Source organism: Oryctolagus cuniculus, chromosome X (assembly GCF_964237555.1).
Source record: "Oryctolagus cuniculus chromosome X, mOryCun1.1, whole genome shotgun sequence".
Lineage (NCBI taxonomy): Eukaryota > Metazoa > Chordata > Mammalia > Lagomorpha > Leporidae > Oryctolagus > Oryctolagus cuniculus.
In genome coordinates, this window is record NC_091453.1 from 49,095,495 (window position 1) to 49,108,358 (window position 12,864).

General features: G+C 46.1%; 1 protein-coding gene across 2 annotated transcripts; it reads right to left on the reverse strand.

Annotated features, from left to right (window-relative positions):
* Nucleotides 1-1,394: 1,394 nt before the first annotated feature.
* Nucleotides 1,395-5,952, reverse strand: PJA1 (praja ring finger ubiquitin ligase 1). 2 transcript variants are annotated; one of them, XM_008272736.4, is made up of 2 exons: nucleotides 5,827-5,952; nucleotides 1,395-3,692 (listed from the first exon to the last, which is right to left on the reverse strand). In XM_008272736.4, the coding sequence occupies exon 2, from the start codon at nucleotides 3,623-3,625 to the stop codon at nucleotides 1,856-1,858; it is 1,770 nt and encodes a 589-aa protein (XP_008270958.2). In that variant the 5' UTR covers nucleotides 3,626-3,692; nucleotides 5,827-5,952; the 3' UTR covers nucleotides 1,395-1,855. The 2 variants fall into 2 exon arrangements, with proteins under 2 accessions (XP_008270958.2, XP_069922887.1); XM_070066786.1 differs by lacking the exon at nucleotides 5,827-5,952 and adding an exon at nucleotides 5,400-5,590.
* Nucleotides 5,953-12,864: the final 6,912 nt, after the last annotated feature.

A 12,864-nucleotide genomic window follows, 5' to 3' on the forward strand; every position in this document is an offset into this window, starting at 1 on the left:
TGGCCTGGGAAAGCAGTAGAAGATGGCCCAAGTCCTTGGGCCCCTGCACCCACATGGGAGACCCGGAAGAAGCTCCTGGCTCCTGGCTTCGGATTGGCGCAGCTCTGGCCGTTGTGGCCAACTGGGGAGTGAAGCAGCAGATGGAAGACCTCTCTTTCTTTCTCTCTCTCTGCCTCTCCTTCTCTCTGTGTGTAACTCTGACTTTCAAATAAAATAAATAAATCTTTAAAAAAATAAATAAATCTTAAAAAAATAAATTGTTGGTAGAGGCACCAGTTAGTACAACTTGGTAAAATGTAGTTGGGGGTGAAGATACACAAACCATAGGGGACCCAGAATTTCATTTCCATGTATTTACTCCCCTATAAACTCACACATGTGCACAAAGGGATATCTTATTAGTATATCCCATGCCCTCCCAATGCTGGGAAGATCTTCAAGGCTCACCAATAGGGCAATGGACATACAGTGGTAACTGATGGAATGAAGCACTCTGTACACAGTAGTTGAAAAGCACAAACTACATCTACATGGACCAAAAAGGCTAATTCTCAAAAACAACGTTGAGTGAAAAAAATCAAGTTGCAATCAATTACGTCCGCTTTGGAAAATGTAAGTACTTTATATTGGTTTTGGATACACACACACACACACAAACATAACATATATCCATGCACACTCTGTGTGTGTCCAAAGACAGACTAGAAGGAAACACACCATTTGCTGGGTAGTGCTTACCTCTATGGAGGTAAAAATGATGGGGTGAGGCACTTCTGTGCATGAAAAACGTTTATTGGAGAGAGAGGGGGCGGGGAGAGAGAGAGAGGAGGGAAGGAGAGAGCGGAAGAAGGGAGGGAGGAGAAAAAAAGGAGAGGGGGAGGGGAGGAGAGGCAAAGAGAAATCTGAAGCAACTATGGCCAAATGTCAAAGCTGCTCACTCTGTTTTTCTGCAGCTCTTTCCAGCACATATTTTTCTAGCCCTATCTGTGTCACTGTGTTGCTGCTTGTAACTGGCATACAGCTTTCACGTTTTAACCATTCCAAGAGTCTCTATGTTCTCAAAGGTGATTTTTTTAACTCACTCCTATCTGCCCTCAGCTTGGATTTATTTCTACCAGTATTCTTGCTTTCTCATTGTTTCTTTCCTTCCTTCCCTATTTGATCTTTTCCCCTGTAAGTTGTTCAACAATGACACACTTAAATCCCACTTTTAAAAAAATTTACCCTCTTTTTTTTTTTTTTTTTTTTTGCTGTCATTGAAGTCAGTAATTCCAGAGAGACTGAAGTTTTTTTCTGCTGTTGAAAACAGCAAAGAACTACTTTTGATGCAAATGCAACGGATCAATGATAAAGTCACTGGGTAGCACCATTTCACAGAAAGGCAAACGACCCGGTTACACCTTGGAAAACCAAAAGAAGAACTTTAATAAGCTTTTTACGGCACTGCAATTACAGGAACATTAACCCATAACATGCAACAAAAGTGATTTCATCTCTCGGACTTACTTAAACAGATACACTTGACATGACAATAACAGTCAGAGAGTCTACCAAAGAAAACAAAATATGATTTACTTTAACTTTCAAGTTAGAAAAGGTATGTTCACCCCACAATCTCAAGTAGCATCTTAGAAAGCTTCATTTTCCCTTTCTAGCCTCTAAAAGACAATAGGACTTAGAATGTAATTTGTACGCGACCATTTTCACCTGGGAAAGAATCACAAGGAATCAACAGGTTTAGTTTAATTTACTGATTGGTTTCATTTTCATTGGTAATTTCGAGAGGGCTCCTGCAGTATATTGTGGATTTCTGATGGGGAAAATAATCGGACCAGGAGGATACTGCCCTGGTCTTTTACAGAGGGGGCGGGAACATGCAGCGGCACACGGGGCAGGTGCCGGACTTCTGAAGCCAGATGGACACGCACGGCTTGTGGAAGTAGTGGTGGCACGGCAGCTCGGTCGCCACCTCCCCCTTCACATATTCACTGCAACAGATAGGACAGCACATTTCCTGGCCAACCGCGCCGTGTTCTTCAGTGACCAGGATCTCGGGGAGAGCGTCGATGCTCTCCTTGCTCGCTGGTGGATTGGCCACCTCTACATCCACAGCGAGCGACTCCAAGTGCGCAAGGGCCGTTTCCATGGCCTGGGCCAGGCGTTCCTCGAGCGCCATGTAAGTGAGGAACTGGGGATCCACGTAGGAAATGGCTTCGGCCACTCCCAACCCATCTGCAAACCCATCAAAGAGGCTCCAGTCCACTTCGAGGTCTTCACTCACGCTGGAGTCGTCTTCCAGGTTGTTGTTGCCATCCAGCATGAACACCCCGGGCTGCATCAATTCAGGACCAGAATCGTTATCGCCCTCGCTGCTACTCTCATTCTCATTGTACTGCAGCCAAGGGATCTCGCCTTCTTCCAAAGACGCCCGCTCCTCCTCCTGAACCGACACCTCAGGAACTTCTTCAGGATACTTGTCGCCATCGTGGCTGGCCCCAGGCCCGGCCTCGGCGCCGGTACAGACCCCGGCGCTGGTTCCAGCACCGAAGCTGGTGTTGCTGGAACTCCCTCTCACTTGCTGAGCCTCCCGCTCTTCCTTGCCCGACAGGGTCTCCCAGCTTTCGCCACTGGAAGACAGAGGCTGCTCTTGGCTTCGGTACTTGCGCCGCAGGGCGGCGATCCACTCTTTGTCGCTGTCGGAGTCTTCATCGCAGTACCGATAGTAATCATCACTGTATGTCCAGAAGTCAGGGTCGGCCATGGTGCGCCGCCGTCGCGGCACCTTCTCTGGCTTCACTTGGTCGTTCCTCGCTTCCCTCTTGTCTTCAGGGAAGGGCTCGCAGTAGCCAGTGGAACTCTCGCCTCTGCCTCTTCGGGCTGGGCCATCGGAGGGGCCTTCGTCGGCGCGCGAGGCATCTCTCCACCTGGAAGTACTGTGCGGCATATCATCGTCATCATCCGTGTCGAAAAAGATTTTTGGTTTCACGCAGCTGGGGCTGGCCAGATTTCGGACCTTGGGTCTCACCACCGGTTCCTCTGCACTCCTGGGGGTGTTTTCCCCACCACCACAAATACTGGCAGGAGCCCTGCTGGGGCGCACAGGTAAATTCTGCTCCCGTCTCTCCCTCTCCAATCGATCACCGTGGGCAATGCCCTTGCCTTCGGCAGATCTGTGAGGGGCCAGGCAGTGCTGCGGCAGGAACTCAGCTCTGCCGACAGAGCACCTGTCGGCAGGGGCTGGCTCTAATTTCGCAAGTTCTTCTCTCACGTCACGGTTAAAGCTAGAGAACTGGAGGGGCACCCCAGCCAGAGACCTTGCCCCTTTGTCTGGGTCATACAGCTTATCATCTTTCACCTTGCCAGCCTTCCCTCTTACTGGCGGTCGCTCCACAGGCCCAGCCCCCTCCTCCTCACTATCATCTGCCCCGAAACAGTCAATATGTCCATAAGCCAGGGCTCTTCTGCTCCCCGAAGCCCTGTAGTCTCGGGGAGGGTACCTGGAATAGTCCTCATTATCAACATTCAGACTCGGCCCCGAGTTCTCACTGCCGTCCCAAGTACGACGAGTGGTGGAGAATGGCGACCGGCTCCTCTTGGTGACTTGACTGGGGGTTGATCTGTGCATTGGGACTGCTGAGGTCGTCCTTCTCTGGCTGGCAATCCTGTCCTGCTGGCTCCTGCTTGGCCTGAAACTGATATAAGCATGCCTCCTTCCAGACCCTCTGCCTCAATGGGACCCCATTCCCTCTTGCCAGCCTGTGCCATGCAGGCTTGCTACCTTCCTGACCCACTGCTCTAGTGGAACAGGAGCGTTCCCAACACAGTTGGTTTGGGCTAGAAAGGCTCCTGCCCCCACCCCCCCCGACACACACGCATTTTAGAGATGGGAAAGTCCAATCGATCTGAATAAAGGAGCTGGGAGATTTATTTTCACTTCAGCAGGCAGGTTAACACCAGGGGGGGGGGGTCTTTAAAATTACTTTCACTTTCTTCTAAGGCCTGGAGTAACATTCCAGCGAGTGGCAGGTGCAGACCTGGACCACATTCTTGATGCTAGCAGAACGATTGCAAGATTAGCTTTGCAGAAAAGCCAGACTTAGAAGAGAACCTGACACAAAGTGGTGGGGGTGGGGTGGGGCGGAGAGGACCAGACAGTTGAAAGGTAAGTGAAGTACTGTGAAAGTGTGCCAACTAAGGAAAGCGAAAAGACTGCTGTGTGCTTAATGCGCTTTTTTTTTTTTTTAATTTTCTGAGCCCTGCAGACGCACAGGAGAAATGCAGTTTGGAAGAGTGGGAAATACAGATCACTGTGTGTGCATGCGTGCCTGCATGTGTGTCCAGAAGAGATGGACAGGTGGAAAGGAGGGAGCAGCAGGGCTGACTGACTGCCAGCCACAAGGAGATCCATCCTGGAAGTGCATGTGAACATGACAGGCCTGGGGTCGGAGGGTTCAGAGGAGAGGGGGGTGTTCCGGAAGTAAGGAGAGCTACTCAGTGGCTGTCTATGTTGCAGGCAAGGAAGCAAGGGTGTGGTGGCAAGGGAGAGTGTCAGCTTACCCTGATGGGAGACACAACGGAAAGCTGTCCATGTGAGCCAACATGACAGGCATCAGCGGGGTAGGGGGCAGCAGTGGAGAGCGGGGTGTGTGTTCGTGTGTGTGTGTGTGTGTGTGTGTGAACGCACGCATGCGGGAATGGAGGCCAGCCATCAGACTACCTGTATGTGTCACTGTGGCAGGCAGCGAGGTCTCTGGAGGAGGACTTAGGTGTGAGTGTACGTGGGGGCCCCAGCAGAGGGTTATCAATGCACACCCATGGCACACAGAGAGCAGGAGAGCACATGAGAAGGGTATGGGAACAAGCCTAAGTATGTGTGCAGGTGTGTCAGTGGCCAGCCAGGACAGAAACAGGGCAGTCCTGGAGGGTGTGTGTGTGTGGGTGTGTGTGTGTGTCCCCCGCCAGAGCACTGAAGGAGCAAAGGGTCCGTTCTAGAGGTGGGTGTGTGGGAGGCCGTGAGCCCAAGGGGGAAGGCACCGGACGGTCTGAGGGTGTGTGAGAGGGTGTGTGAGAGGGTGTGCGCGCGCCTGAGTGCGCATGCGCGGCAGAGGGGCCACGCACTAGAACATCCAGGATGGAGTGGCCCAGAGGGGACCCGCAATGGAAAGGGGTGTGTGTGCGCGCGCGTGTGTGTGCCACACACGCGCGACCCAGGTCTGGAGTGCAGGGAGGGAGCGCGATGTCATAAAACAAGAAAGGAAAACGTTATCTGCTCAAAGGGCAGCCCCAAACTGATATGGCAAGGGGAGAATGGGGCGAGGGAGAAAGGGCGCGTGGGGGTACAGTTGTTTCCTGAAGAACAATCCCCCCCCCGACAATTCTTTCCCCCAGACCATTTGTACCTGAAATCCTTCACCAGTTAACCATTTGGCAAAACGGCAGCGAAATCGGGAGGGGTGGGGAGAGAAGAAAGGTCACACGGAGTGCACCGCCAAGGGGACTGAGGAGGGATGCAGGGGACGTAGGCGAGGGTCGCGATCACCACTCTCTCCTCTCCAACAGCCACTGGAGCCACTCGAGCGAGGACCGAGCCGCCAGGAAGGGGCTCCGCAGACGAGGCTGCGGGGCCCTCCCAGCGGCCGATGGAGGACACGGGCCTCCCTGGGCAGGCAGGTCCCGAGCCCGCCCCACCCCTTCCCGAGGGGCGAACCTGAAAAGCGGTTCACGGGAATCCCCCTCACCCCTCCGCCCCAAACCCTCCACCCCACCCCGTCCCCGCCGATCGCCCCAAGTGCCAGCGCCGGGCTGAACTGCGGGCCTTCCACTCACCCTGTCCGGACAACCGCAGGCTCCTCAGAGCAGAGCTCTCGGACCTCCGACCGCCACCACTGCCACAGCCGCTGCTCCTGGGTCTCGGGCTCCTCCCCCGTCAGACAGCAACGGAGCCAGTGGGCGGGGACTGCGGCGGCGGAAGTGATTGTTGCGTCGGCTGGGGCCCGCCCTCTTGATGTGGCTGGGCGGCAGCTGCTCTGGGCAAATGAGGGGGCGGGGGCTCCCCAAAAGCATTATTACATGGTAAACGATGAAATCGGCAAGGATACACAAAAGGACAGTGAGAAATGCTAACAGCCAGCGTCAACGAATATTGAACATTTAGACATATGCCCTTCCGCTCTGTTCTTTCTCTGTAATAAAATGTAATCTACAAATTCTGATGAATTCCAATGTGCGGAGTTGTACCACTATGTTACGCTCTGTGTGATATGTTATGGTTTCTATTGGAAGTATTCTGAATGTGAAACTATAGTTAGGGTTGCAGTAGGCTTACATTCCCCCCCCCCAAGCTAATGATCAAAGCAAATTGAAATGGTTTGCATAAGAATTTGTTGCTGTTGATCACAAAATCAAAGTTCTGTATCCAAAAGAAATGACCAAACATGCGGCCCAACACGGGTTCCTATTCTGACAGTTGCAGTGCGTTTTTTTTTTTTTTAATGAGAATTCTACCTTTTGGATTTAACCAATTTCACTAAACTCTGAGCTCTAACTTTGGCAGCCAATGTAGAGATTTCCCATGGACAAAACAGTAACAAAGTTTTACTTTTGCTGGAAGTGTAATGCACACGGAACAAAAAGTTTGGTGGTAAAAACACTCAAGAATAGGATGTGTGAGTTTCAAACCATTAAAGTAACAATGAGGAATAAAAGAGAAAACGGCAAATCTAACAGCAGAAATGGGAAGAAACAATATAAAAAAGGAAGAAAAGGGTCAGAAACAAACATGAAGGTATCAGTATGTACTATGGATTAAGATCAATTACAAAAATATCTTGTTTTGAGCATTACATTTTTAAAAATCCAGTTATATGTTGTTTGTATGAGAGTTTCACCTAAAGGAGAAATAGGAATGCAAGATATATACCAGTTAAATACCAGAAGGGGAAAAACAAAGGAAGGGAGGGAAGGACAGAGAGAGGGAGGGGATGGGAGGAGGGGGAAAAAACACAGAGAGGGAACCAAAGGAAATACACTTGCAACAATATTAGCGTTATAAACATCAAGGCTAAATGAAAAGCTTTAAAGAGAACCAACAGTTGTTCAGTTTATCAAGAAAGATAAACTGGTCACAAAAATCTCTGTGTCAAACAACGTAGTTTCAAAATTTATGACGCAAATACTGTTAAAAATAATAAATAAAGAAAGTCTACAATTACAATGCGAGACTTAACCGTACATGGTATAGACAGTTCCAATAGACTACAAAGAAGGAAATAGAACGATTGAACAACCCAATAAGCCTCATCTACTGTGTATGTATTTTTGTACTCAAGAGAAGATCCATTTTATTTAATACAAATATTTTTAAATATTCAGATGTACAGAAAAGTACCGAGTGTAGCACACATTCAGATGCACCTGCCACACAGATTGACCAAATTTTATTTCCTTTAGATCTTTAGACCTTACTGTTTTTGAAATCAAAGAAGATAAGTCACTGGGGCCGGCGCTGTGGCATAGCGGGTAAAGCCGCCGCCTGAAGTGCCAGCATCCCATATGGGAGTCCTGGCTGCTCCACTTCCAATCCAGCTCTCTGCTATGGCCTGGGAAAGCAGTAGAGGATGGTCCAAGTCCTTGGGCCCCTGCACCCACGTGAGAGACCTGGAAGAAGCTTCTGGCTCCTGGCTTCGGATCAGCCCAGCTCCAGCCATTGCGGCTATTTGGGGAGTGAACTATCAGATGGAAGACTCTCTCTCTCTCTCTCTCTCTCTCTCTCTTGTTCTCTCTCTCTGCCCCTGCCTCTCTGTAACTCTGCCCTTCAAATAAATAAATAATTTTTTTAAAAAAAGATAGTCAAAGCCCTTACTTTATCCCATTCCCCTTGCTTCTTTGCCCACCACTTGGAAGTTGATGTGTTTGCTTCTCATCCATGCTTGTTTTTCTCTTCTTACATATGTATATGTCTACAAGCAGTACACACGACTGTCATTTGTATTGCAACTTATGTACATGGTGTGAGAATTAATATATTCTTTCACAGCTTCAATTTCTGTTCAATATTTTTTAAACCTAACAACTTTGATACATATACATCTAAGTTATGCACTTGACTGCCGAATATTGTTTCATTCATTATCCAACATGATGTTACTATAATATATTGTATGGACTTCCATTGCATCCATTGTCCGATGAATTGATCTCTTCCCATACTGACAGATTGGGTTGTTTCTGGTTGTTGCCATTTAAAGCGTAGATCCCATGAGCCTCCCAGAGCATGGCTGCTTGTGCCCATATGGAAGAGTTTTTCTTGGGCAGAATTTCCCAAGAGAGTTTTGGGTGTTGTGATACATTCATCTCTTAGCTGTGCAGGAACCTGGGTCTGGCTTTACCCAGCCACTGCTCCTCAGGACTGTTGCCTCTGGCCAAGGACAGCCTGTTTGTCCCAGTGAACTGCTACAAGTATCATCATGTGTGCTGAAGTGAAAAGGAATGGAAAAAAAGAAAAAAAGCTAAAAAACAACTGGAGCCTAAGTCCAAGTAAGTAGTTTCTCGGTCAAAGGGCATAATAGTTATCTGTTGATCTGTAACAAGCTGTCCCAAACTTAGCAGCTTAAAACTGCAAATATTTATTATAGCACAGTTTCTATAGGTCAAGAATCCAGGCATGGCTTAGCTAGGTGCCTCAGGCTCAAGGTCTCTCGTGACGGTGCACACCAGTTTTCACCTGGGGTTGAAGTTTCATTTGAAGACCTTAGTGGCATGACTGGTTCACATCCAAGTACTTTTACATGGTTGTTGGCCGGCCCTTAGAAGATCCACTTCCAAGCTAACGTATGTTGTTATTATTGGGCTTTGATTGCTCATCATGTGAGTCTATCTATAGGCCTGAGTCTTCTCACAGCATGGTGAGAGAGAAAGAGAGAGAGAGAGAGAGAGAGAGAGAGAGAGAGAGAGAGAGAGGTCTTTTCAGAAGCGACATCCCATCACTTTTGCTATGTCCTATTAAAAGTAAGCAACACGGGGCCAATGCTGTGGCGCAGTGGGTTAACGCCCTGACCTGAAGTACCGGCATCCCATATGGGCACCAGTTCGAGACCCGGCTGCTCCACTTCCTGTCCAGCTCTCTGCTATGGTCTAGGAAAGCAGTAGAAGATTGCCCAAGTCCTTGGGCCCCTGCACCCACGTGGGAGACCGAGAGGAGGCTCCTGGCTCCTGGCTTCGGATCGGCACAGCTCTGGCCATTGTGGCCAATTGGGGAGTGAACCATCAGATGGAAGACCTCTCTCTCTCTCTCTCTCTCTCTCTACACCTCTCCTCTCTGTGTAACTCTTTCAAATAAATAAATAAATCTTTTTTTTAAAAAAAGTAAGCAACAGATTTGAAAAGCATTTCAACTTGTAACCATAGAATTGTTGATAATATTTCTTCATCATCCTTAATGCCCATGAGATCAATAGTAATGGCTCCATTTTCATGCCTGATATTAGTGATTTTGTTTGTTCTCTGTTTTTTTTTCTTGGTTAGTCTAGCTAGAGGCTTATCAATCATGTTAGTTTTTTCAAAGAACCAGCTTTGCTTTCATAATACTTGAATTTTTAATAGATTTTTAGGCATTTACTTTTGTAAATATTAGCAATTTTTGTTTAACAATAATGATATGTATGTATGACATTTCAATACAGGTATACAATGTGTATAGATCAAATCAGGGTAATCAGCATTTTCCCTGCTTTGTCATTTACTTTATGACTGGGGCCTTGGAATCCCTCTCTTCTATTTGCTCAGGTAAAACATTATAGGTTATTGTGAACTATAGTCACCAAGCTATGCTGTGTAACAGTAGGAACTTCTTCCTTCTTTCCACCTCTGATTTAGTACTCGTTATCCAACTTCCCTCTCCTCCACCCCTCTTAGGCTCTGGTAATTACTAATCTATAAAGAACCAACTTTTTATTTCACTGATTTTTTTACATTGACCATGCCATTGATTTATACTTTACGTTTTATTAATGCTTTCCCCTACTTGCTTTGGATCTTAAATTTGTTCTTTTTCTACTTTCCTAAGATGGCTGATCTCAGATTCTGTCATATTTGCTAATACAGGCATACGACACTATAAGTTTCCCTCTTGGCACTGCTTTGGCTGTATCCCATACACTTTGTTAAGTTGTATTTTCATTTTTATTTATCCTAAAATAATTTATTTTGAGAAGTCTTCTTTGACCCATGTGTTATTTAGAAGCATGTTCCAAATATTTTTGTATTTCCCAACTATCTTTCTGTTATTGATTTCTAATTTAACCCCACTGTGGTCTGGGACTATAAGAACACACTCTGTATGATGTCTAGTCTTGTAAATTTTAAGGCATGTTTTATGGCCCAGGATGTTGTCCCTTGCTGAATGTTCCACGTGAGCTTGGAAAGAATGTGTATTCTGCTGTTGTTGGATGAAGTAGTCTCTAAATGTCAACTCCATCCTGTTGATTGATGGTGCTGCTTCATTTCAACTATATCCTTGCTGATTTTCTGCCTGCTAGGTTGGTCAATTACTGAGAGGGGTGTTAAGGTCTCCAACTATAATAGTGAATTCATTTGCTTCTCCTTGTAGTCTCGTCAGCTTTTTTTTTACCTCATGCATTTTGATGCTCCCTTGTTAGGTGTATACACATGAAGGATTGTTAAGTCTTCTTGAAGAATCGGCCCCTAGTATGATTTGGTAATGCCCCTATTTGTTGCTGATAACTTTTCCTGTGAAATCTTCTGTGTCTGAAATTAACATGACTGTTCTGGTTTTCTTTTGATTGGTGTTGGCCTGGCATATTTTTTGCTATCCATTTTCTTTTTTAAATGTTTATTTATTTGAAAGACAATGTGACATATGAAGAGAGATAGAGAGAGGGAAGAGAAGAGAGAGAGAGAGAGAGAGAGAGAGAGAGAGAGAGAGAGATCTTCCATCTTCTGGTTCATTCCCCAAATACTAATGACAGGGCTTGCCTGGGCCAAGCCAAATTCAGAAGCCAGGAACTCCATACAGGTTTTCCATGCAGTGGGCAGGGAGGCAGGGCACAGGAATCCAAGTACTGGGACCCTCATCTGCTGCTTCCCAGGCACACTAGCAAGAAGCTAGATCAGAAGTGGAGCTGGAATCCGGACCCAGTCATTCCAATTTGGGGATGCATGTGTCCCAAATGGTGTCTTAACTGCTGCACTAAACACCTACCCTCTCCTTTTTTTTTTCAAAGATTTATTTATTTATTTGAGAGGCAGAGTTACATGGCCGCAATGGCCAGAGCTGGGCCACGCAAAAGCCAAGAGCCAGGAGCTTCTTCTAGGTCTCCCACGTGGGTGCAGGGGCCCAAGCACTTGGGCCATCTTCCACTGCTTTCCCAGGCCATAGCAGAGCTGGATCAGAAGTAGAGAAGCCAGGACTCAAACTGGTGCCCATATGGGATGCCGGCACCAGTGGTTCCATTTACTCTTAATCTATGACTTCATACATAAATTAGGTTTCATACAGACAACAGTTGAGTCTTGTTTATTAACACATCCCAATAATATCTATTAATTGGTGCATTTATGCTGGCATTTAAAGTGATTATTGACATCTGTAGTTGAAATATCTACCACACTTGGAACTGTTTCCTATCCATTGCCCATTATTTGTTTCTCTGCTTCTCTTTTCTCTTCCACTCTTTTCCAATTTTCTCTGGTTTTACCTGAGCATATCATATGATTCCATTTTTTTTTCACTTCACATAGAATACCAATTATACTTCCTACTTTTACTCTTTTGCTCTTTCTCTAATTGCCCCAGAGTTCATAATATACATTTATAGCTAAAATCATTGAATGTCATTACCATTATGTTTTGAACAAACTGTTACTTGTCAAATCAGTTCACAACAGGAAACGTTATTTTGTTTATACCTCCGTGTAATCCTTCTAGAATGTTCTTCCTTTGTTTAAGTACTTCCAAGTTAATAACCTGTATCACCCTTTTCCCTCTCTGAATGACTCCCTTCAACATGTCTTGCAAAGCAGATAGCAGAATTAATAGCCTGTTAACACTTTTATCATATTCTGTTTATCAATATCACTCAAGAGGAGGGCATTACACAAAGGCTTGGTCTCCAAGAGATGGTGATCACTGGGCCTTTCCAAAACCATTTTTAACAATTTACATTCCCACCTGCAGGTTAGTCACATCAATGTTTCCTCATATGCTCATTGCTCCTGACACATTAGATTTTAAAATCATTGTCAGTCTGTCGACTATGGAACATTATTGTTTAATGTTGCTTTTCCTTAAATTACTAGAGAAGCTATGCATCTTTTCACATTTGTTGGCCACTTATATTTGGTCTTCTCTGAATTGTTTGCTCATATCCTTTCTTCATTTTTCCACTAGGGTTTTTTTTCTTACTATTATTGAATTCTAGGAACTCTTTACATATTTTGAATGTCAGTTGGCAATTGTATTTGTAGGGTTGCAAATATCTTCAGCTAGCTGGTATTTTCTTTAAATGGGAACATAAAATTACAAAAGTACTTAAAAATAAGCCACAAGACATTGTTTTTATAATCCTGGAATGGAGAAGGTCTTTGTAAATTTGTCAGAATACACGGGAGTAAATAAAGAAAAGGTTCAGCTGCCTGACAATAATGTGGGCTTAGAGATTTGGAAAACAACTAGGATGGCCACGTCCAACATGAGAGCACCTAAGTTCAATACTGTGCTCCAGTTCTTGATTCTAACTTCCTGCTACTCTGGGCCCTGAGAGGCAGCAGTGATGACTCAAATAATTTGCTTCCTGCCACCTGTTTGGGGGACAAGGATCGAGTTTCCAGCCCTGGCCATTGCAGACA